At 40.1% G+C, this 25,916-nt stretch overlaps 1 protein-coding gene across 1 annotated transcript in view; it reads right to left on the reverse strand.

Annotated features, from left to right (window-relative positions):
• Nucleotides 1-18,084: 18,084 nt before the first annotated feature.
• The window catches only part of SLC13A1 (solute carrier family 13 member 1), a 30,218-nt gene continuing 22,386 nt past the window's right edge, over nucleotides 18,085-25,916 (reverse strand). Inside the window, exons 12-15 of the mRNA XM_063323283.1 lie at nucleotides 25,438-25,547; nucleotides 24,613-24,774; nucleotides 23,036-23,173; nucleotides 18,085-22,934 (exon numbers count right to left, since the gene is read on the reverse strand). Of these exons, the coding sequence (XP_063179353.1) occupies nucleotides 22,791-22,934; nucleotides 23,036-23,173; nucleotides 24,613-24,774; nucleotides 25,438-25,547 (554 nt within the window). The 3' untranslated portion in view covers nucleotides 18,085-22,790. The remainder of the gene's footprint in view (nucleotides 22,935-23,035; nucleotides 23,174-24,612; nucleotides 24,775-25,437; nucleotides 25,548-25,916) is intronic.

A 25,916-nucleotide genomic window follows, 5' to 3' on the forward strand; every position in this document is an offset into this window, starting at 1 on the left:
ATCTTAACTCACAATCTTTGCACCTACCTGCTTGCAATAAACATGGAAAATAAGAACTAAAATGCAAACCTGAGCAAGAGAGCCGTTGCTATCTCATCTACATGAAGATCTATTCTTAGCTGGTTTTCAACTTGCACTGTGATGGCTTAAGCAGAGAAAATAACCTAGAGCAAATCACAAGGGTATTTTTAGTCTTTGTTTTATTTATTTTCCTTTTCAGTGTTTTGATTGTGGTGGAGCTTTGTGCTTTATCAATTTCAACCTAAAAATGGAAGCCTGAAATGAGTAGTATTTTCAAAATTAATTCTGAAAAGTGTGAGAAATTTGGGGATTAGTTAAAATGTTCCTCCTGCTGTGTTCAGCTTATGCTCATGTATATTTTAACTTCAGACGAATTTTTAACATAGTGCAATATGATCTGTAAAGCTTGTTCACCAAAAAGTTTACCTGTTTCTTCCAACCGTGTCAGTTACTGTAATAAAAGATGCTACTTGTCTCTAAAACCTTTGCTTTGCTTTTCTATTTTTCAATATTAAGCTGACATCCTAGCTTAGCTGAAATCAATGGGAACTTTCCTATCAGGTTTCCTGGGGTCAAGATTTTATTCTAAGTGAAAAAAACAACGTCAATCGTAAAAAAAAAGAAAACCATGCCCTGAAGATATGAAAAGCTAAAGTAGCCAGGTATCACAGCTGCTAAGCTCTCGTTTCTCCCTGAAAGCTGTGGAGCACAACACGCACGTGAACGGCAAACGACCGAGGCCTCCAGCTGCCCAGGAGCTCTGCTCTGGGGAGGCGGTGGAGCAGAAGTTACCTGGAAGCTGGCAGTTCTCATTGTTTGCCCTTTTTAACATCAATGGTGTACAGCAACCATTGTGAATGCCGTGTGGTTTTGCAAATGTAGTGAAACGGATGCTTGTTTGGGAATTTTTGCTGTGCTTGTAACGCACCTATTTCTCCTCATAGCAATGAGGTGAGCCTGAAGAAACACTGACAGCCAACGAATACGATTGCTTGATCACTTTGATATATGCCCTGGGTCTTGGTCCTTGCTGAAATGTATTGTTCTAATTAGTGCGAAGATGAAATTTCAGACTTTCAGGCAGCCAACGCAGAGGTGGAGTCCACTTATCAGGACAAAAAACCCAGCCTGTTTCAAAACCCTGTAGATATCTGGAAAGCTTTGGAGGCGTGAGTTTATATTCACAGGATGAAGAATATAAAGAGAGGTAGAATTAGAAGGACGGGGGAACTTTTCCCAAACACTTTTTTTTTCCCTCACTTTGGAAGACTTGTGTTCTTCTAAGAACAAGAAGAACTTCTTCTTCTAAGCAGTACGGGCAACTGTCTGAGCTTGACGTCACAGGAAAAAATGGTGAAAATCAACAAATGTTGGTATAAACAGAGAAGAGTGTATGTCTTGGCCTCTATGCAAGGCATTCAAGATCCTAATTCTGGCCCTAACGATTGTGTCTTCAACCTTCCTGCTCTACAAATGGCTTCTAACTCTCCACCCCACCTTGGTTCGGAGCAAATTTAGTGTGATTATTTTTCAAAGGGAAAAATCCTAGATGAAGCTCAGTGCGCAGGCACAGAGAAGAATCATAGAATTGTCTAGGTTGGAAGGCACCTTTCAGATCACTGAGTCCACGCAAGCTCATATCTGGAAGCAGCAGCCTCCAGAAAGGTGCTAGCATGGGGCAGCCAGCTTCCTTCCGCCTCCCAGCCACGGCACTTTCGGCAATAGCCCGCTGAGGTGCCACTAGTGTGCAAGCCTGCGTGCTTTGCAAAGACGTGTACGCCTCACCTGTGTGTTCCTGAAGATCAGCTGCTGCCCCACGTCTCTTCTCAAAGCTTGGGAAGCTTCAGGCAGGCGTCCAGACTTCTCATTCCTCCCTGAACAGGACTTTACTTCCAGGAAAACGGAGAAATATCTAAGGGCTGGGGCATGTACATGGGAGGTTCTTGCTTAATTTCAGGAGTCTTCCACAGATATGTCCCCAGATGGGCACCAATCTGCAGCATAAGTCACTGGTTTGTCCGTCAATGTTTTTGTTCCAATAGTCATTTGCATGGTCTTTGGGTTATTCAGACCCAGAAAACTGGCTTCATACTTTTAATGTGCTCACGTTTTAGTTCTACACAAACAATAATGACATTTTCTAGATTTAATCACCAGATTAAGTGCATTTTCCAGAGTTTCCCAAATTTATTTTCTGAAAGAGCAACTGACATTTCCTTAAAAAAAAAATAAATAATAAAGGGGGAGGAGAAAAAACCATCCCTGAGCTGACAGAATGCAACAGTAGGAGGCAAGCATTCAGCTGGCACTTACTTACTTCCTGGCATGCAATTTTAATTAAGGAGTCAGCATGTCTGCTGCACAAGCCCACAGGAGGCAGTAACTAAAAATGACTGGGAAAACGTCCATGGGTAAAAAGGTAGGAGAAAGAAACAATGACACTGTATTTCAGGAAGCTAATTGAATATGTTCATCCCTACTTTTCTCTAGGTAAGACCTATTACCAAAGGAAAAGCAAGCACAAATTGCTGTACCACAGAATGCACAGGAATACCTATTTTGCAGTGTATAGTCAGAGATTCACTACCGATCCAAGATAATTCAAAGGCAGCATCTTTTTTTTTTTTTTTTCCTTAGGTAGGTCTGCATTTGCACCAGGATTCAGATCTGTGTGATGAGGTTTTGTCTTTCTTTTTACGCTAGGGACATTGCATTCACAGCAATTATGCCTTTCACCGAGCAGTTAAACTGCCCAGTGCACAAAAAGCAGAAGTGGCCTGCTCAGGAGTCATGTTCTGAGATATCAATTCATGTTTTTAAACTGAATCCAGGCCAGAAGTCTTTGTTTCCTTAGACCATAGTTGTAGTGATTACCTAGCTAAGTAAGTCAGCAAGTAGATTGCTTTAAATAACTTTCAGTAATTTTTCACAAATATTTTTTTTCCTCCAATATAATGATTTTTTCTTCTTCTTACAGAGCCAATCGTCAGGACATAGAGGCTGATTCATATCCTGTACTTTCAACAACTATTATTAATCATACAAATATCTTTCCAGAGAAGTACTGTGAAATCCTGCCTTGAAAGCTCGCCGTCGGCTCTTACTTTCTCCCCTGGTAAATATTCAAATGTAACACTAGGAATAGAAGGGAGGGAGCTAGTGCACCTGCCTTGTTTCATATCTATACACAACAGCCTGAAAGGGCTGGGACTAAAAATAATTTGTGAAAGAAAAGCAAATTAATATGATATGACTTGAAATTAGGGCTGTGGGTTCTGTGGAGGAAAGAACTGGTCAGCTCATCTCAGTCTTTCTGTCTTTCTGTCACTTTCACTTATTAAGAGCTCTTCGGCTAGCAGGTACATAATTTATGGTTACGGTTAAATAAATTGCTGGGCGAATGTTAGAGAAGTACAATGAAGTCAGATGACAGAATCAAAAAAACCTTTCAAACTTTTTTTTGTTTTTTAGAAGTGCCATTTAATGGGCTCATTATGGGTCGAAAAATTATTTCTGAGAGAATGTGACTTGGGATGAAACACTGAACGATCAGTCATGGCTTTCTCCCTCCTTCTGTTGAACTGCCTTTGTGAATTGGGATTGATGGGATAGTGTTTGGAGCAAGCTGGGACCGCGGTGTGAGTTGTGTGAGGCTGTACACAACTCCGTCTGTTCTGTTTCTCCGCAGCCCTGGAGACCATATCAAAAAGATTCTAATGTCATTACTTAAGATTTTGATGTCTTGTTCACATGAACGAAATTCATGAGAAAGGTTTTTGTTTTTTTTTTTTTTCCTTTTCTTTTTGTTTTAAGCTAACGTACAGTGAGAAATTTTCTTTTCCTTTTACTCAGCAGAGGAGAAAATATCCTTCATTTTTTTTTTTTCTCATAACCCTGAGAAATCCGGACACTGACAGAATAGCCTGAAGATTTCTGTAATTTAAACCAACTGACAATGATCATTTCAGGAGCCATAGGCTCCCTGAAAATTGCCATAGTTTACTGACTGTCAGTTGCTTCTCCTACCTGTCTTAAACTACAAAATGCCCTAAAGGAATTGCAGAAAGGGACGAATAAAGACCTGGTAATAAGCTCTGTATCACTGCGCCATTGCCAGGAGAGTATTTGTAGCCAAAAACAATGGAGAAGGCAATAACCAATAGCTCTAGGGCTACTAAGTTTTGCTCCCAGACGACAGCCATGCCTGCTAGTATTGATGTGTCGGGGTCTGCACAGCCCGGCCGTGCTCTGCAACCTGCCAGCACCTTGGGGAACGTGGAGTTGATGACATTTCCCACCAGGTTTAACCAGCTGATGTTTCTTAGCTCCTTGTGATAAACATCTTGAGGCACTATTTTGAAGCAGGCTGAAGTTTTAACCGCTTTACTGTTAAACATCTTAGTCGAAGAATCCTCTTGCCAGTCTCTCCCTTGCCTGTGGATGGAGCCATTTCAGAGGGCTGAAGCTGTGCTCTAGGACAGCTGCTAAATCAAACGAATCTTCTTCTGGGGGCATCTCTCGCTCCCTCACAACAGGATAGGGACTCCAGGCAAGTGGATTAATTGAAACACCTATATTGTAGGTGGCTGAAATGTAGTGAGAAGAATTTCATGCAGAGAAAAACATCACTGCATTTCAATCCTAGACCTTTAAATATCTCAGCTCCTACTTCAGCCTGTACTTTTGCTCGGTGAACCTCAGATTTTTCTTTCTTTTGAACAGCAACTGGGGCTTTAAAGATGAATTATTTAGCTTGCACATGTAAAGAAGGGGACAACGACCAAAAGAGGCTACAAAAATGCTTTTAATAAACTCAGTTAAAAGCAATGTCATGCCTATAGTCTCTCTTTATCATTTTCTATGAAGACATGAAAAAGTTTTTTAGATGAAATAAAGGTGCCTTCAGGCAGTTTTAATTTGCAACGGAAGAGCCAATTCAACTGATCACGATATTGCAGACAGCATGGTTCCTGGCTCTACGGCAGGGATAATATTTTTATGTGGATGAGCTGTTCTTGATTAATTCCTTTGTGACAGAAAGCTCAGGTGGGCCTCTGTAGGCATCAGAGCATGGTTACACTGTGATTGTCTAAACGCTTGTTTACATAGATGCTCATTTATTTGCGTTTAATTGATAGGAGCTCACGGACAATGCTTCCTTCTGTCGAGGGCTGCCAGAAGAAACCCAGGCCTTCTCAGACCGTGATGGGGACAGAGAAGAGGTCCTGTCCCCTCTCAGCTCCCAAGTGTTCCCCCCTGCTCTGCACACAGCGTGTGCATGGAGGAGAAAAACTGGGAAAGGGAGAAGAGCCCAGGTCTTGTGACAGCAGCAATGGGGAGAGGTGGATGAGAAAGAAAAGAAAATTCAAAGGATAGGAAGTGCATGAAACAAAAGCCGAGTGCTCTCTCCAGGGCAACGTTAGGAGCCTGCGGGAGCCTGGAAGCTGGAAGAGGACCAATTAAATGCATCACTGGTGATGGACATCCAGCAGGGCTTGGCAAAGAGTTCCCAATAGTCTGTGTGTATTGATTTTTTTTCTCTAGGGCATATCCACAATATTCACGAAATTGTAAGAGAGGTACTCCTTGGCAAACACTAGCAACCTTTTGGACTTTTCTAATGGAAAAGCAATTTGGACTCTAAAATTTATAAAATTTAAAGTGAATGTGTAAGAGCTATTTGTTTCTCTTCCAAATTTAGTGACACCCTTATCTCCAGTTTGACTCTTCTAGAATCCCTTTTTGAGGATATTCCAGGATTTTACACAAACTCCCCTGCTTATTTCAAATTCTTTTCCCAAACTCCCTACCATATTTTTGGGGTGTATAGCAGCAACTCATATCTGCCTCTGGACCTAGGTCATAAAATATTTAAATATTAATTCAGGTTATTTTTGGTTTTGTGTATTGTTTGTACAAAGTGTGTGAGCAGCCCAGAGGCTGACCAAGAACAGCAAAAAAATCAAAACACACATGAGGGACAGGGAGTAAAACAGATGGGAAAACAGGAGAATAATTGCCTCTGCCCATCATTTAACAGTTTTCAGATAAGTTTTGAAAAAAATATTAACTCATTTCCCCCCTTACTTACGTAGCTACAGTCTCTGTGATTGTGAGGAAAGCAAAAACAGCTGAGTGAGATGGTCTTGGATCTTAAAAACATCATCACTGCTACTGAAAGAGAGTATCTCTTATTACAGGTACTTAGGCTTGGTTTTTTTAAAACATTCATGCTGTCAGGCAGCTGGATCCCCTACAGGACAGGTGGAATTTAAAGGAGCAAATGTGATCTTCAGCGTATATGTATTCGTAATAAATAGAAAGGAAAACACTTGGGTACGTTCCCAAATATGATGAACAGACTAAGATACTCTTGGGTATATTCAGTTTGTGTTATCTGTAAATTTTAACTGTACAACTGCAGCATTAAAAGCTCAATGGACTTTATCTTGCCTGGTATCATTGGCTGCTATCCAGTAAAGCACTTACACATTGCTTTGTTTTAAGGGCACGATGCCCTGGTTTCAAGCCAGAGTACCCAGCAGCATATTGGAACCAACCAGTGATAAGCAGTCTGACAAGCTCTGCAACAAATACTGTCCTGCTGCTTCTTAAAGACACCTATATGCAGTTGATTCAAAAATGCTATTTTACCAAAATGTAGTGAAGATACACCTAGATTATTCTTTTTTTCCCCTTTTTTTTTTTGTCAGTGCTAAACACAGTTAGCAGAATTGTTGCTCTCTCTGCAGTCTAACATCCAGACAAATAATAATTCGCTTTTGAATATGTATTTGATAAAGAGAACAGAATAAAAAAGGAGTGCTAATGTGCATTTCTGTGATGGCAATATTTTGTTGCTGCTGTTGCTGAAATATAGCCGTAGCTTGTTAGATTTGGATTCCCAGAGATTCTGTCTGTGAATATATGCTTAGTTCTTCCACCCTCTTACGAACATGTTATTAGATTTTCACATCTGTCATTTGCTTACCATAATTGCCAGCAGTTGTTGTTTCTTCCCCCCACTTTTTTTGAAGTAAAAGGATACTTTTCTCATTCAGCTTCAACCCAAATGACTAGAATAACAACAAAAATGCACCCTCCCACAGCATTTTAATTTATTTCCAGCAAAACTCATGGTTTAGAATATCTTCCTTTAGGTGAACACAGAACAATGAAAGAGCCACGCTCTTTCCAACCACCATCCAACCCATGGATGATAAAGGTTGTTAGTGTTACATGTGTTAAAGGGTAAACTCCTATCTCCAGCATCTCTAAGGGAAGACAAGACAGTTTTTTTGGTCAAAAGTCACCTTTTGGCTTTAAGTTTTATAAGTCACATTAATAGTATTTCCATACAGTGTCTGACCATATAGCACAATCTTAAGTTCTCGTAGAGCAGTAATTCTTACTATAGTACAAAGACACTAGTTTGCCACAAAATGGGACTATTCATTTAAACTATGTTCTGTGAATAAACGGTATTTATTCAGAAAACTCTGTCTTAGTTGGCCACCTGTGAGAGACCCTTTCAGATGGTTGTTTTTACAGTGTCCAAGTTCTCTTGGTACTATATCTTCAAGGGATGTTTCAAGAAGAGAAGACAGTGTCTTAAATAAGTCATAACTTTTTTGATCTCCACATGCTAGCACTCCTGTCTGTGTGTGGGATTTGCCCCAATACCAGTTGGTGTGGTTGTGGGTCACATCAAAAGAAAAGCAATGATGACTGACCAAACAGTTATTGCGGGTGTTGGAAATTTGGGATTTATTGACTGTGTGGCATTTTTGCATAATGAAACATCCCTACTGTTTTGTGGGCATTTGAACAAGATTAGCTGAACCCTAATCCAGTCTCCTGAGGCATCTCTTTGTGCATGTGCTTGAGCCTTTCTTTCAGGATAAAAGAATTGTGACAATACAGAGGAAAGAATTGTTTTTATAAAACGTGGCTGGAAACTGAACTAGCTAGGAAAGCCAGCCAGCCAGCAGGGAAGCTTGCAACATTCCTTGGTTTAGGTGCTGAAAGGGATTTGTGGTTTTCTTTATCCAGCAGCTTCAAAACATGAGGTCTAGGGATCATGTCTGGTCCCACTGGGCTCTACTGTCTCAAGAGGAGGCTGTCTCACCTACGGCTAGTTCTCAGTCTGTTAACCTTAGTAGAACAGTTAACCTTAGTTTACTTTGCCATCACTAAACCTGGGTAATATGCAATATTACCACATTATCCTCAGCATAAGTGTCACCTGAGTTACCTTAAGACAATCCAAGGACCGCTTTCCTTCCTTTTTTTTTGGAGCAGAATGATAATCGATACAACTCTCAGTTACCAGCAGGTGGTACACTATATTTCTTTACAGCCACCTTCATGTCACTGTGTACGTATGGATTGGATAAGCAACTTCATATAAATCAGTCTTGTGATCAGGTCATCTAAAGACAATTTAAATGATTTCATCCTCAAGTTGGTTGCATTTTGCTGAAGCTGGAAAGTGGTATGATGTACTGAATTGTATTATCCTGACAGGGGAGGATTTTTATTTTATGTATACATTTAACAAAAGAATACAGTGAAAGTTTCAAAACACCATGCACCTTCTTATGACCTTCATAAATCTCATTTTTTTATGGCTTTTCTCTTTGTTCCCATGAAAATATTAATTCTAACTCTAATAGTATTGAGTGACTTATTTTGAATGTCAAAGTGAGAGAGAGTTTTTTTCCCCATCATCTTCAATATTGTTGGTACATCCAGGGGAAAAAAAAAAAAGCATTGGAAGGTTGAGTTGCATTAGGCAACAGTAAAACAGTGAAGATCATGTCTCCTACCTCAGGGTCCTCTCTTAACCACTACACTGGACTTCCGTACATGAACTCTTTGCCATTGAGAGCTGAAAGGTGAGCACTATGTTACTACATTAACAAAATTTATTATTTGGTCACAAATCCATTAAACAGCTTCTGATGCAAATATATTTATAGCTGAGTATGTAATGTTGCATGTTCACTTCACTGAACTGTGATCAACTGAGGCAATGCCAATTAAAACTGAAACTAAAAAAAGTGTGTGGATGATTATTTAGTTTCATCTTCCTTGTGTTTTTCTAACTGATACCTGCAGTCCAATTAGTGGCATAGGCCATTAATAAATTCAAGGTCAAATTATATTACCTTTCTTAAAAATTAGACGGAACTGAGCTAGAAGAATTGGAAATATCAGACAGGCAAAGCTCAAGGACCCTAATAGATTTGCTGACCTTTATTCTTGAGATGGGTTAGTAGTCATTATAGTGCTAGGAATGTTTCCTTAAATAATTTAGATGTCATTGCTTGATTCTTGATGGCACTTCATCAAGGTTCTGTGAAGCCAGAAAAGCATGGATAAATATGGACATTCCTTAGGAATAAAATAGACAAAATTGCTGCTCCATTACATCCTAGGTAGATACCTTTAAGTTTCTGCTCAGCTGTTTAAAGAACTTCCAATACACTCCCGAATAATTAGTTCGATAATGATGAGCATCCGGAAGCAGAAAAACAAAAAGCCCATTTATTTGTCTCTTCACACTGAGAACGTTTCTTCTATTTTAATTTTTGCAAAATTCCTTTAGCACTGGTGGCTCAATGAGAAAGAACTTGGGTACAGAACAGCCAGAGCTTAAACCACATGGTTTCCATATGTGAAGTAAAACCAAAACCATAGAACTTAAATACTGAACTTCTAATTAAACTTCAGAGCTTAAGTTCTTTTTTTATGGATAAGTTGAATGTAAGTAACTCTTACCTCTGTTAAAAAATTAGTGACGAGTCACATCCATTCCTCTTTTGTGTACATTTGAGGAGCAGACTTATAAAGGGTACCTTTGAGTACAACATCTGGGTTCTATTGGCTTTTCAATGGCAGGGTCCTGAAGTCTAGTTATCTGATAACGTCCACGTTTATGCTGCCTGACATGCACAAAGACACCAAACTGAGCAGAAGCCACGAACTAGGACTGCTTATTGGTAGCTACTTTCTGGTTCCTCAGTAAGTAGGATTCTCAGAATCCTCCCCAGCCAATATTCAAAATGCATTACAAGTGGCAAAGGACATACGAGATAAGATAAGAAAAAAAATTGTTTAACAAATAAATTAGAAAGAATATAAAGCATAGGCCCTAACTTAGAGAGAAGCAGAGCAATTAATGATGTCACCAAGAAGACAAAATCTTCAGTCCTTTTACTTTTGTTTTAATTTTCATACAAAAGGTCAATTGTGACCAGGTGCTCAACACATGGAAATTATATAGGAAGCAAGCCAGAATAGGAAAAGAACAGGTGAAAGAACATCTGGGTTCGTATGATGTACTCACACCAGGGTTAACTGATCAAATTTGTCCTCTTCAGTACTTAAGGAATTTACATGAAACGATTTCTGAATAATTAAAACTTGTTTGTGAGACCTTACAGCAGATGGTGAGGTCCGTCAGGAGTAAAGAAAGATCAACTAAATGAGTCAAATTCACTCTGATATCCAGAAAGCTACTGAAACAAACAATGAAATAATCAATTATAAATATCTAGCGGATAACAATTTAATAAGAAACAGCCAACACTAATTTGTCAAGAGCAAGTCACGTCAAAGAAAGCAATTGCCTCTCTGACTACCTAGTGACTTTGACTGATCTGGTAGATGAAGAAGCAACAAAAGTAGTGTATCTCAGCTTCACAAACGCTTTCATTCCATTACATTCTCCTAAGTAAACTGAGGTGATAATGACTTACAAGAAAAGTATATAGTGTGGGCATACATCTGTGTTCAAATCTGCACTCAAAAAACAGGGGTCGCTTGCCAAAAAGGTGGAGGCAGGTATGCAATGGGGTACCTTGGAGAATATTGTAGATTTAGCGTTCTTGTAACATTACTTTAATCTGTGATTTAGATCACGTGTAAGGGAATGATATAATAAAATCTGTGGATAACAGAAATGCTTTATGGGTTGTGAGCTCTTTGGAGACAAGTTAAAATCCAATACTGTATTGCTAAATTGGGTAAATGATCTGAAATAAAAAATAAAAAAAATTACTTAAGGTAAATGCAGAGATCTGTATTTAGCAAGGCAACACTAACTGTACAAATAAAAAATGGGGACTTAGAATCACAGAATCATAGAATGGTGTGGTGGTGTGCTCTCCCCTTTTCCCCCTTCCCCCTGCCCCCCTCCTCAGCCCCTGCTCAAGCCATGGTCATCAGCAGGAGTTGTTATGAGTTGCACTTGAGCTATGGGGGATGGCTGGCAACATAGTCAAAACTGTCTGGAATGGGGACCTAGATATCTTGTTCCTTTGCAAATACGACTATAGGTCAATTATCTGACTCTATAAATAGTGGACAGCCCAAGAGCCCTTCGAGCTCTCCTGCACAGCAGAGGGCTGCACGTTGGGATCTCCTCTTGAGTGGGGGCGCTCACTTAAGGTTCTGCTCCTCGAGGTTGAGGGATTCCTTGCTGCAACAGATTCTCGGTAAGTGACTAATAGCATGCTAAATTTTGAAATCTTAGCTAAGTGATATAAAGGATTGATTGCGTATATATAATCCTTTAGAAATAAGCCGTTGACTAAGTCTGGGACTAGGATTGGATCCAGCCACACCTAGACTCGTCTCTGAGAAGGAGTTTAGAAAGCAAGGGGGTCCTTTCTGAACCTTGTGACTTAATGGGAGGGTCTCCCTGACAGCTTGTCTGACCCTGGCCTCTATGCAGTAAATAATTGAGTATTCCCTGTCATCGAATCTTGTAAAACACTGTCGTATTCACTACTAACTTTGTTAAATTACTGTTTTATGTTAATAAATATTTCACTACTTCTCTCTTACAAGTGAACTTAATCACTCCGCCCATGACAAATGGTTTAAGTTGGAAGAGACCTTCAAAGATCATCTAGTCCAAAGTAGGTGAGGTTCCTCAAAGCCCAATCTAACCTGGCCTTGAACACTTCCAGGGATGGCGCAGCCACAGCTTCTCTGGACAACCTGTTCCGGTGTTTCACCAACCTCATTGTAAAGAATTTCTTCCTTATATCCAATCTAAATCTACCCTCTTTCAGTTTAAAACCATTGCCTCTTGTCCTGTCACTACAGGCCTTGGTTAGAAGTTTCTCTTTCTTATAAGCCCCGTTTATACATTGAAAAGCTGCAATAAGGTCTCCTCTGAGCCTTCTCTTCTCCAGGCTAAACAATCCCGACTCTCTCAGCCTGTCCTCATAGGAGAGGTGCTCCAGCCCACTGATAATTTTTGTGGCCCTCCTCTGGACTTGCTTCAACAGGTCTGTGTCTGTCTTATACTGGGGACCCCAGACCTGGACACAGTACTCCAGGTGGGGTCTCACAAGAGCAGAATAAAGGGGAAGAATCACCTCCCTTGACTTGCTGCTGGCCAGGCTTCTTTTGTTGCATCCCAGGATATGTTTGGCTTTCTGGGCTGCAAGCGCACATTGTCAGCTCATGTCCAGCTTTTCATCCATCAGTATCCCCAAGGCCTTCTCCTCAGGGCTGCTCTCAATCCATTCATCCCTCAGACTGTAGTGATATTGGGGACCGCCCTAACCCAGGTGCAGGAGCTTGCACTTGGCCTTGTTGAACTTCATGATGTTAAAGACTTCATTAAGTCCTTCATGAAGTTAAGGACTTCTTAATTGGACAGCAGTAGGACAGAAAAGTCCAAGGTCTGTAGTGGATCACAAACAGGGCAAGATGTGCCAGGTGAGGTTTAGACTGGCCTTTAGGAAGCATTTCTTTAGCGTGAGGGTGATCAAACACTGGAACAGGCTTCCCTAAGAGGTGGTCAATGCCCCAAGCCTGTCAATGTTTAAGAGGCATTTGGACAATGCCCTTAACTGCATGCTTTAACTTTTGGCCAGCCCTGAATCAGTTAGGCAGTTGGACTAGATGATTATTGTAGGTCCCTTCCAACTGAAATAGTCTTCCCTTCCCTTCCCTTCCCTTCCCTTCCCTTCCCTTCCCTTCCCTTCCCTTCCCTTCCCTTCCCTTCCCTTCCCTTCCCTTCCCTTCCCTTCCCTTCCCTTCCCTTCCCTTCTTCTTCTTTTCCAAAAGGAATAAAAAAAAAAATCTTCATTTTGTGATTATGAACAGAGGTGTGAAGTTTAACATAGTTATGCATAATTTTGCATTGCATTCGGAACTTGCATTCGGTGGGCCCTTATCTAGATTTATCAGGTATATCTGTCTATATTATTGGATCCACAGGAATCCTCATCTCTTTGGGCTCACCTGTGTTCAGGAGGGATGTGACCATACTGCAAAGGGTCAAAAAAAAGGACAAAAAAAGGATAAAATGTTTAGAAAATAGTTATTATAAAGTGGAAGAGAATGGAGGTAATTTATCAATGCAAAATGGTGAAATGTTGAAAAACCCACCAGTCAGACATCCTACCAAAATATTTCCTCTATCAGTTAAATACTTACACTTCACTTAAAACCTACATGGCTTTTTCCCATAATTTTGCATTAATTTTTCTGGGTACCCAGGGCCTGAGACTACTGAATTTCAAAAAGGAGCTACTGCTGGCATACACAGATAATGACATGAGCAGTACAGCTAATCAGACTCACACACAGAGTAAGGTATAGATGTTCTCTTTGCACATGCTTGATTTCTCTACCCATGACTGGCCATTGGCATCATGCCCAGGAATGTACAGGAACATCTTAGTTGTTTAGGCAAGAAAGCGGAAGTCTGACTAAGGGACGGAATGGCAGCTCTAAGTGTTAAAACCAGACAAAACCAGAGTCATTCACGAAGAACAAGGATATGATCAGTTGGTCACCACATTCTCTGGTGCTAGCTGAGACGTGACTAATTTATGTGAGAAAAATTTAGATTATATATCAGGGATTAGAATCTGTATGATGCAACTTTCTGTAACGTGCTATCCAAAGTCTACTTTGTTTAATGATTCAGTAGATGAACTTGGTATTTATCTGAATGCAGATCTCTTTTCTCATTAGCTATTAATTTCTAGCTGAAGTAATAGCAGCATTATCACCTGCAAATGCTAATATGTTACGTGGATTCAAACCATTTCATTATTTTACCACACTTCTTGCATTTACAAGTATTGTTAATACAATTTCATTACTGTCTTGGCTGTAATCAAAATTACAAAAAAAAAATATTTCCCCTTTGAATTTGTAGTAATAAGTAGCTACAAAAACATTTTGGTATTTCTGTGCTTTGAGGTCTTAGTAGCCACAGGAAAAAAGCATGAAAAAAGCCCAAACCAGTTCCTTATTCCAATCAATCTTTAGCTATTCTCACAATTAAGAAAGAAGCCAATATAATGCTGGCAATGAATTGCTTGGTCCTGCTGAGATGCATCATTTTATCCTAGGGGAGCACGTATCTTGGGAAAGAGTTCTATTTAATTTGCAACCATAATCAAGTGATGTGATTTTATTTATGTAGGAAAAGTGTATGAATTTTATTTACAAATGGATTTCAGCAGGATGTAGCTCACAGCCTTGGGTAATCACACTGAAAGGGCTTACAACTATTCTTATGAGTGAAACGAGTGGGATTTTCTATAGCTCTGATCCACTGCTAAATAGCTCCAAACTTCCATTAATGTTGTCTGTCACCAGTTTCTCAAAAGGTTTTATGCTTTCATTTGCTTTGCTAACCTAAAAGACACTCAGAATTTTGCTAAGGTCCTACACAATACAGCAGCTAGCAGTAATCACTACTATTGTTTTCTTTTAGTATTTTTTACTTTTCTGCTAACACTATCTACTTGTCAGAAAAACACTCCAGTGGCTTCAAATAAGAGATAGCTTGACATTTCTCAGATGCAGATGAGGAAGAAGACCCAAGATGTGCTTAGGGGAGACTCATTCTGGAGGCTGTTGCAGAAGCGGAATCAGGTTGAGGACGCCTCCCTGGGCTGCAAGCTGCTTGTAGTGGTATCCACTGTCGGAAAACCATCTCCAGAGCTCTCCCCAAAGCTATGCTCCCAGGTGACAGAACAAAGTAAAGTCCATGGGGAGCGGCTGGGCTAAGGGTCCAGCTAACAGCCAACTTGGGTTGTGACGCAGTTTGAGGGAGCATTATAAACAAGAGACCTGTTTCGCTGGACCAAGATCAGATGCCCAATCCCGTGCTTTGCTACCTTTGAAGGGGAATCAAAGCAGACAGGAGTTTCCATCTCCTGATGGCTAGGAGGACGTTTAGTTTTCATAGAGTAATAAATTCATAGAATTGCCTAGGTTGGAAGGGACCTTTCAGATCATCTAGTCCAACCATCAACCTAACTGACAAACCATATCTCTAAGCACATGTCTACCTGTCTCTTAAATACCTCCAGGGATGGTGCCTCAACCACTTCCCTGGGCAGCCTGTTCCAATGCTAAATAACCCTTTCAGTGTAAAATTTTTTCCTAATATCCAGTCTAAACCTCCCCTGGCACAACTTGAGGCCCTTTCCTCTTGTGCCATTGCCTGTTACTCAGGAGAAGAGACCGACCTCCACCCCTCTACAACCTCCTTTCAGGTAGTTGTAGAGAGTGATAAAGTCTCCTCTCAGCCTCCTTTTCTCTAGGCTAAACAACCCCAGATTAGTTCCACCATGACTGTGTAGCAGAAGGCGAAAATTCCCATGCTCCCGGCAACTTCATGTAATAGCCTTCATTGATCTTGTCAGCATCATGTGTAACACAATCCATTTTTTCCATGTGGTCTGTAAAATCATCCTGGAAGTGGAATACAACTTGAGAGTGAGGGGGTAAGTGGCTGCAGGAAGGCACTGGAAGTTTGGCTCTGATTATAAGGCTTTAGTCATAATCTACTATCATATGAAGGATGCTCCACACCTAAGAATTTCAAGAGTGGTGTTCAGAAATACCACTTGAGAGTTATTGCCTCAGTCGTGAATTCTAGAATAGCTACACTGAAAATATGCAGTGCAACCAGGAAAGGGTTAATGGCTTATTGGAATTGAAGAATTGTTCTTAATGGGTGCAAAACTCCATCTGCTTTCACAGTGTGAGCAGGGAAAATTATGGTGCTATCTATGCCATCCATTTCCTTCTCCTCTGATGCATTATAACAGCATCTAAAGAAAGAACTAGCCAGCACATGGTTTTCTCTATTATGCAAACTGAACTTTTCAAATCCATGAAGGATGTCAGCAAAAGTTGTCAGTCTTGTACACGGATCATTACCAGTTTTGAAAGGTGAGACTCAGAAATGCAGATTGTAGGTTAGCTTCTTTCTCTCTCTCTCCCCCTCCATCACTTCCTTTCCTTCTTCCCTGCTCCCTTGCCCTTCTCATTTCTTTTCTTTTTTTTCTTTTCTTTTCTTCTTTTTTTTTTTTTTTATTCTTTACAATAAGAAGCAGAGTTTTGCAAGACAACATAAAAGTCTGATAAAGGACAATTGTTCAGAGAAATCATCGAGAACAGAACATGCTTTTGCCGTTTGTTATGCACTCGAGCAAGTGCTACAATAAACAAGAGACTTTCATTCTGTTTACTTCGGCTGAGACAAACAGTAAAAATATTAAATGTTTGTGGCTTAGTTACACATGCCTGGAATGCTTATGTTGTGTAGCTTTAGTGCATACATTTATGTTTGCTTTGCTAGCTGCACTCATGGTGCGCACAGGTGAAGGTGGACATCACATAGCATGAGTTACAATGTTTGGGGCGAAGAACAGCTTATCTCAGTGATGCTCCGTGTGCTGTAAAGACTGAGCCTCTTAGGCTGACAAATCTCAGTGAATCCTCTGTTACACTTACAATAAAAAGATTTTGTTTTCTTTTCACTTAAAGAAAACCACCTGTCCTGAAGATCCAACTTTTGTATTTTATCATAGGCTTTGAACTTTTTTTTCCATGCTTACTCACCCAAAGGTCTATATTAAAAGAAAAATCCACGAATCTGACTGCCTGCTTAGTCCTAGAAATATTAAATTACTCTCTCAAACTGTTCATATTGATTCCTACTTCAGGCGTCTCTGTGCCTATGTCTCTCTGTGGGGTGTGGGACCACGATCCAGCTGCAGCAAGACATTCTCACCCTCAGCTGCCCAGGGTGAAGGTCTCTCCCTGGGCCTTGGAGGGGTACCAGTGGGAGATGGCAAAAGTGTGATTCTTGTCCTAGTTGCCAGACCCAGACTTTCCCCACACAGCCGATTGCCCATGCTATGGGCTTATAGCTATCCTTTCAGGAGTCATGAATTTGTCTCTGTTCGCTACACAGAGTCTGTCAGGAGAAGAATGCGTCTTATAGCCTGGTAACAATGAGGTCTCTTTTGGGATATAAAAGCTGTGGATTCAAATCAGTCAGCATCTGAGGAGGGATCGCAAAAGAAGTGTTCATGTTTCCTGTGTTCATAGAGGATGTTGGGGGATGGAAATGGAAATCTGTAAGTGAAGGAAACAGGTTGCACAAAAATGCCCTGTAACACTCTTGAATCAATACCTGATAATGGTTTCAGGCACATGCTTTTCATTACCATTTAATTTTGGACGGTTTGGTGTATCAGCTTGTTGGTTCTTCAGCCCTTGTGTGGTAACTAGTTTTCCCCTGTATCTTGTACAGGAGTTTTGGGAACTTAGGACAGCAATCTGAAGCCCACTCTTGGAGCCTGACACCCAAGTTTCCCCATTTTCCATAACTGAATGCAGCAGAACCCAAGGCCCTTCATCAAATGATGGCCAAATGAAATGCTTGGAAGTGACTCTTCCTTGTGTGTCTGCTCTAGCATGCTGACCTAAAATGACGTCTCCTGACTTCAAGGGGCACTGAATCAGGTACCAGGCACTCAGGGGCTATTTTGCCCAGGTATATGCATTGCTTTCTGATTTTCTAATGAAGCACCAAGCAGTTAGAGACTGATATACTTATTCTGCTTGTAGAGGAACTTAACAGAGAGCAGAATTTCTACTTTAACTGCTTTTGAATTCTTTTAAAAATGGGCTTTTTTGTGATCCAGTAAGTTTAAATTATTCTCAGCAGGTAGTCTTATCTGCCACGTATATCAGGTGTTGAGATATTACAACAATAAAAAAGGTTTAAGAAATCTCAGGCACTTTTATTGACAGATAAGCTTTCTTCACAGATGACAATTTTGGCTCTTGTTAATTTATCACTAAGTACATGTTGGACTGTACAGCATTTGGGAAATACTTATTTTAAAAATAGTAGATCAGCATTGTAAAGGAAAATTGTAAAGAAATTGAACATTATGCAGGTAAAGTAGCATACAACAGCCTCCAAACACACAAGGCAAAAGTATTAAGGAATAATGCTGACAAAGACTTCAATAACTGTTAAAAACTGTACATCATCAAATCAGCTTTGCAGAGACAAAGAACTAAGATGGTAACGGAAGTTACGATTTATCACTGATAGGTGCAAAGTGATCTGCAATCTGTGCAGACCTGGCCCCTGGGAAATATCCTCAGCCTTGGGAGCTCTGGGGCAGCAGGGTGTCACCATCAGGGCAGCTGGCATCCTTCTAGGGGCTGCCAACAGCGGGGCAGGAGAAGGGGGCAGCAACAGACTTCTGTACATCTAATGGGTCGCTAGAAGCCTACCTGTCCTGCCAGCAACTGCACGTAACATACAACAGTCTTTTGATAGTTGTAATGAATATGTGAACTGGCTTGGCGTCTACACCTAGTCAAAAAGTTGTAAGGTGCAGGGCATAAAGCTTTTTTTTTCCGCTACACCGTTCCTAAGCTGCTGTGCTGCATTGCTCCTCAGCACACCCTCGGGCTATAGGCTGGTTGACTTTAAACAAGCAAGAGTCTTGCAGTAAACAAAAACAGATATTTCATTTTAAAAGTACATAAGAGGATTTGCACTGAAAGATTGATCTGACTATCTGTTTGTAGTAATAGAACAGTCACAGAAGCTTTTTCCAGGGTTCACTTGTTTTTTGGTTTCTGGTAATCTAAAAGCACATCTTCCAAAAGCAAAGCGAAAGTATATTAGATATAGCACGGCCATAGAAAAGGAGAACAATGACCTAGCACATCTTCCCTAATGAAATACATGGCAAAGGCTCCATTTAATTCAGCAGGAATGGGACCACAAATAAATAGTAAGTCATAAATATAACTTATGTACTAATACAGTAGACTAATTAGACTCAGCTGAGACAAAGAAAAACCACACCACTTTATATGAAAATTATGCATGAAGCAATTTACAAATAGTTAATGTAGTCATCATATATTAATCAACTCTTAAAATAATTACGGACACATTTCCACCATTCATCACAATACTCACGAACTCCGGACAAAGCCACGACTGTAATAGCAATGTACGAAGAGCACGTTTTCTGCTGGCAGTCAGCACGGTGCTCTGTGCCCGCAGTCAGAGCCAAATCCACCCACGGGGTACTCAGAGAGCCATCCATTTTGAAATTCTCTTTTTCCTCCATTTCAATGCTCTCAGATGAGGAAGTTCTAGCAATACTGACCTCCGCACTGCAGAGTTCTTCATTTTGACTTAAAAGGTTCTTAAAAGCTTTAAAAATAAGTTAGCAATAATAATAACTGAGCTCAAAGATTATGTCTGACCCATTCTTTAAGCTTTTAGCAAAACAACAGGAAAAAATCCTGGCGAAACCCTGCATTCCCACTACTACCGACTCCTTTATTCATAACTGATTTACTTCCAGGATAGTCTCTCAAAAACCTCGTGCTCGTTAGTTTCATTTTGTTTCACTAATTTGTCACAGTATGACAGTTAAGATACTGGTCACTGAAAGTCAGTTTATAATTCTGCATTTCATTTTGATGACTAATAAATACACATGGCCCAACAGATGACCAACAAACTTTTTTTACAAATCCCTCCCTTCTCTCTTTGCATATTGTCCACTCCATACACAGATTGTAGTGAAAATAGTTTTTAAAAGTGCATCCTTCATTAAACAATTTGATTCTTCTTCCTTATTTACCAAGATACTTTATCATGTTGTCTGTCCTGAAAAAATAGTCTAGGGCAATTCTGTGGTCTGCATTATTTGAGGGTTCAGACACAATGGGCCTTTCTTATCATATTATCTACAATCCTACGAATAAGCCAAAATGTAGAGCAAATGAACAGCTGAAAATCATCCGGCACAAACTAAGCTTCAGCTTACACTGAAAACCATGTCACTTACTACAGCTGAAAACTTCTGAAGAGTTCTCTTAAATGTTGCAAAATGATTACTTTCTCCGATGAAGATATGCAGCTTGAAGAGAGAATACAGGTGTCAAAGCATGATTTCACAGAGCAAGGCATTCATGGACCTCTGCAGACCTCAATGTCGTGTTCAAGGCTGAGGTTACAACAGCCAATTCTGTATTGTGAACATTAATAAAACAGGGCACAGCTCATAAGCAGTTAACAAATTTCCTCTACGTGAACAACAGTTGCCACATAGTTATAATACTGGTGATTCTTCGCAGAGCAGCCCAGTGGAGACTGAAAATATCACGTCCCCTGGGAGTAGTGAATGTAAGGCCACAAAGAGGTCTGTCCCCCCCTTTTTCAAGTTTCATTAAAAAAACCCCCAACAAATAGTTCTACAAATAGAAAAAATCTATCCCAAATAAAAGTAAGAAAAACGAGTCTATTCCACTAAAATGAATATATATTCATTCATTTGTTTAAAGACAAAACATTTCACCACAAAGACAGTAAAGCACTAGATAACATTACCCAGGGAAGATGTGCAGCTTAGGTCTTGGAGACTTTCAAGATGTGACTAGACAAGTCCCGGAGCAACCTGGTCTGCATTCAGTGCTAACCTTGCTTTGAGCAAGAGGTTGGATGAGATGGTCTTCTGAAATCCCTTACACTTGAAATATGCTACGACTCACTGTTTCCACTGCTCTTGAACAATCTGGACATTACTGACAGAGCTGTAAGGCGATACCTGGGAACCTTAAAGAGGTTCTCTCTTAGCTGGTTCTCCTCTCCATGCCTACAAGACCAAAAGCCCTCATAAACCATGAGCCACTTATTTCTGTCTTGCACATCCTTCTGGGAAGACACAGTACAATACAGTCCAAGACCTCCGTCTTGGATTAGCTACTTGCATAAACATTTCCCTCTAGTACCTGATGAGTTAGAGTCTTCATTTAGCCAGATGTTGCATTTCTGTAATCATAATCCTTACTGCAGGGGATCAGTTAACATTATTTGTATAGTGGCAACTCCTGATTGGCCTAGTCATGGACACAGCCCAATTCTGTCAAGCACTTTATAAAAAATACAAAAAAAAAAAAGAAAATGGAGGTAGCCATTTTAAAGAGATAGCAGCCGCAGTCAAGCTGAAAAGTGTGGTGGCATGTACAGACAGCAATTACTTACAAAAACCCATCATAATTAAGAAAAAGTGCTTCTTTAATAACTCATGGCAGCTGAATCTGCAACCGGTAGCTAAAGGAAGAAAACTACGTACATAACAATCCTACACACTGTGTTCTGGCACTATAGAAGTCATGACTGACATCTCTAAATATGCACTATCAAAAATAGATGTAAACCATCTAATCAAAAACCAAAAGACCTTTTTTGTTGTTGTTGTTAGAAAAAGTGGATAATTTACAGTAAAAGACAGATTAAGGTTTACAGTCATCACTGTGGTGCCCCAGGGGATGACCCAAGCTAAATATGTGCAGCTTTTATTCTGACTATTAACTAAATACTCTTTACAAATTGTCACTAGTCTTCCCAACAGATGAAAAGAACAACACTCTAGTCCTTACAGTGAAAAAAATGTAACAACGATATAAAACATCATTATTTGAAGATACCTTTGAACTCCGAACTTCCATTCTGACTACATTGCACTGTTTTGCGTCTCCAACATCAACACAGTCTAGAACCCTTAAACTGTCACCTGTCCTGTAGAGATCATGAGTCTCCTGCTGAAGATGCACTGTAGTCTTGATTGATGGATTGAGCGTCACATCTTCAGCGTGCTGTCTTGCGCTTTCAATCATCAAGGAGATATATCTCTACTTTTGGCAGAGGTACGATGGTAATTTAGTCATAGATAGATCAACCTAGATCTATCAATACATGTCTATCCAGAAAAATACTGAATGACAACAACATGTTTCAGTGAGGTCCTGGAAGGAGGTAGACTAAACATATGCCTAAGTATATATTCTCCTTCCAAATTACAAGGTGCTTAACAGATAAAGTGCTGTGTAAGTGGTCATGCTGCTCGTCTCCATTTTCTGTGCATTTTTGACAGGTACATGTTCAAGACAATCCCCTGCCTGATCTTTCGTTTGTGATCAACACCGTTTCAAAGAGCGTTTGAATCTAGAAAGCAGAAAACCATTATGTTCTTGGACAAACCCCAAATATCACCAAAGTAATAGTAAGAAAAGGTATTTGAAACAATAACATCTAAATCTCATTATTCCATTACCCTGAGAATGGGGGTAAACTGCCAGTGATAATGGCTATACACATTTATTTTTCTCTTCATAACGTAAAGAGATGAAAATTCAGACTAGCTGAACTAGATTAGAAACTTGATCTAATTTTATGATATTTAGAAAGTCTAGCACTCTTCCTGATTACACTCTCAGACTGGGTCATCAGTCTCTCGGACTGTGAAATATGTCATTTATAGTAATATGGATCCCTATTGTTGTGGCAACAAAAAGCATTTTAAGTGACTCACCATGTGCCAGTGGAAAAGAAAAGAAACAAAACCAATCCCAACCAATGCCCAGGATTATTTTTTTTTTTTTTACAGCCCAGTGGTATTTGTAGAAGAAATGTTTGGTGCCCAACTTGGGTAAGCATAGAGATCGAATATAGGCACTATCCATGTCATAATTCCCAGCATAACTACAGCAACTCCAATGATGTTAATGCCCAAACCAGCTTTCACCTAAAGGAGAAGAAAAAGAAAGCAGAAACTCACATTAAGACCCTGAGGAAAGTTTTTAAAATGCTAAAAATCCCCTTTAGGGAGTTTTGCTTAAAACTCACCATGTCCATAACAGTTAAATGACCATATGAAAATACAATGGCGTTGGCTGGGTTTGCTACAGGAAGCAGGAACGCAAAGGAAGTACACAAGGTAGCGGGTATCAAAATGAAAAGTGGGTTCACATGAATGGCTTCAGCCTGTCGCAAAATAAAAGAGAGAGAACAGCTGTCAAGGGACGTATGTGCCAAATGAAATACATAAGTACCGACTGATTATATTAACACAAGCGAACTGTGAACAGAAGTACCATTTTAAATAGTGAGAAATAGCTTTTTCTGATGACTCGTTTTTAAGATTATATCTGGGAACGCTTCAGAGGAGAAAAGGTGATTCTAATACAGAATAGCTACTGAACTTTAAACTCATGCCTGATGTTTTCTAATTGTAGTTGAGTCCATAAAGTAAGATTATTGCAAAGAGCCTGGGCACGGCACGAGCACTAAAAGAAAAACACTGCAAGAAGGATGATAAAGTTGGATTTGTATATAATACATAGGAGGGATTCAAAGAAGTGAGGACTGAGGTTTTTCTCACCTTTTTGTGAGGTTTTTCACAAAGAAGTGAGGACTGGGCTCCCCAGTTCAAGAGGGACAGGGAACTACTGGAGCGAGTCCAGCGTAGGGCAACCAAGATGATTATGGGACTGGAGCACCTCCCTTATGAGGAAAGGCTGAAAGAGCTGGGACTCTTTAGCCTGGAGAAGAGAAGGTTGAGGGGGGACCTGATTAATGTTTACAAGTATCTAAAGGGTGGGTTTAAGGAGGACGGAGCCAGGCTCTTTTCAGTGGTTCCCAGTGACAGGACGAGGGGCAATGGGCACAAGCTAGAACATAGGAAGTTCCGTTCAAATACACGGAAAAACTTCTTTACGGGGAGGGTGACAGAGCACTGGAACAGGCTGCCCAGGGAGGTTGTGGAGTCCCCTTCTCTGGAGATTTTCAAGACCCGCCTGGATGCAGCCCTGAGGGATGTGCTTTAGGCAATCCTGCTCTAGCAGGGGAGTTGGAGTAGATGATCTCTAGAGGTCCCTTCCAACTCTGAAGATTCCGTGATTCCGTGATTAGTATGTGTCTAGGCTGGCCAAGAGGAAAATCTATGGACTAGAAGATGATCAGTGGGTTTTGAAGGAGAAAGAACTGGGTGTTTTGATAAAGAAGATGAGAAGAAAGGACACAACTGAGCTAAGGAGAGAAGAAATGAGAATTACATATAAAGCACATCTATTAGCCCGCTCTTCTCTTTAGTGACAGCTTGAAAGTTGCAGTGATCACCATTTTCACTGAAGATGTGGTCCTGCAGAAACACTAAGAGAGCTCGCCTTTTTAAGTGCTTTGACTATTCACAAATAGGAATAACAGCCTCAATTTTTGCATGTTAAACTTTCACCTAAATTTACTGAATTTTCAGCCTCTCTTGTAAGAAAGCCCCTGAACAACCAAGTACCCAATGCACAACACAGCACAGTAAAAAAATGCCTGAAGTATTTTATGGAGACTTTTAAAAACTGCTTCTTTGGTGTATTATTACATGGATGATAAAGCAGGTTCTGATTAAAAACAACCTGTGTTATACTCACCAAGGGAGATAGTATGGGCAAAAATATCGTAATGGTAGCTGGATTGCTGGCCACTTCTGTTACTGAAGTGACAATAAGGCATGATATCAGGATAATCAGCCACAAGGGTAATGATCCTAGGGGGGTCAATTTACTTGCTACCCACTCTGAAAGTTTTGAAACCTGCATAAAGAATGTAAGAACATGATTATGTTTTACAAATCACTGAAAAGAAAATTTAATAAAGGGTATAGAACAATAATTTCCTCATCTGTTAATTATGAAGTATTTGTGTAAAGGGGAAAAATCCGAAATATTTTTCATATTCCTACCACATATTTTTAAGCATATTTTTTTAATCCAGTCATGTCTTATAAGAACCTATGCAAGCTATAATGTATTTATTTATATTTGCACTTCTGACATGTGTAGAGGAGACATAATCAGAAAATTGTAATATGCATATATCAGGCTTCATAGCCCGAGTTTGGGGCCAAACCTGTTCGATTTACTGGAGTAGCCAGCAGGGCTCCACACGGGAGGTGCCTCAGTGACATGGGACATTAACCCTAAGGCTTTGGAAACAGTGTGTCTGCACAATTCTACCACTATCCGGTTCCAATTAAATAACAAACAGCAGTCATCACTGTGCATAGTCTTTGAAGACAAAGTCTTTTTGTAACCCTGCTTTCTGAACGTCTTGAATATTCGTCACATTTATCATGATCAATATTGGCACAGAATAACTTGCTAAAACAACAGAATAACTGTGACTTGACTGCATGTCTGAATTGCTCCTGATGTGGGTCATGCTAATTGTTCAGTATCTTCTATAAATTGCATTACCTCACAGCCGTCTGCCAGTGCAAACCCGCCACCAACAAGAATAGCTATTTCCCAGGGCATGCATGACTGAAATTCCTTCCAAGTAATCAGTGGAGTGTAACCAAAAGCAGCTAGAGAAAAAAAAATTAAAAAAAAAAAAAACCAAACCAAAATCCCCACCAGCATTTAAAAACATACTGAAAAACATCTTCAAACAATCCCTCTGAGGAAGTACTTGGGAAATACTGGAAATATTCAAAGGCAAAATCTCATCATTATAACATGAAAAAAGTCTTTGACGTGAACAACTTGCACTTTCTGGGACAAATCCTTAACTGGTGAAAACTGTCACAGCCTGAAGACAATAGAGCCACACCGGTTTCCACCAGCGGAGCGTTGGCCCCTCTCCCCTTCTTCCCTACGTGGAAGATAGCTATGGGATATCAACGCCTTTAATTTACTCAATAAAACTGCATTATTCAGACAGATTGCTGAGCAAA

Source organism: Chroicocephalus ridibundus, chromosome 1, assembly GCF_963924245.1.
Source record: "Chroicocephalus ridibundus chromosome 1, bChrRid1.1, whole genome shotgun sequence".
Taxonomy (NCBI): Eukaryota; Metazoa; Chordata; class Aves; order Charadriiformes; family Laridae; genus Chroicocephalus; species Chroicocephalus ridibundus.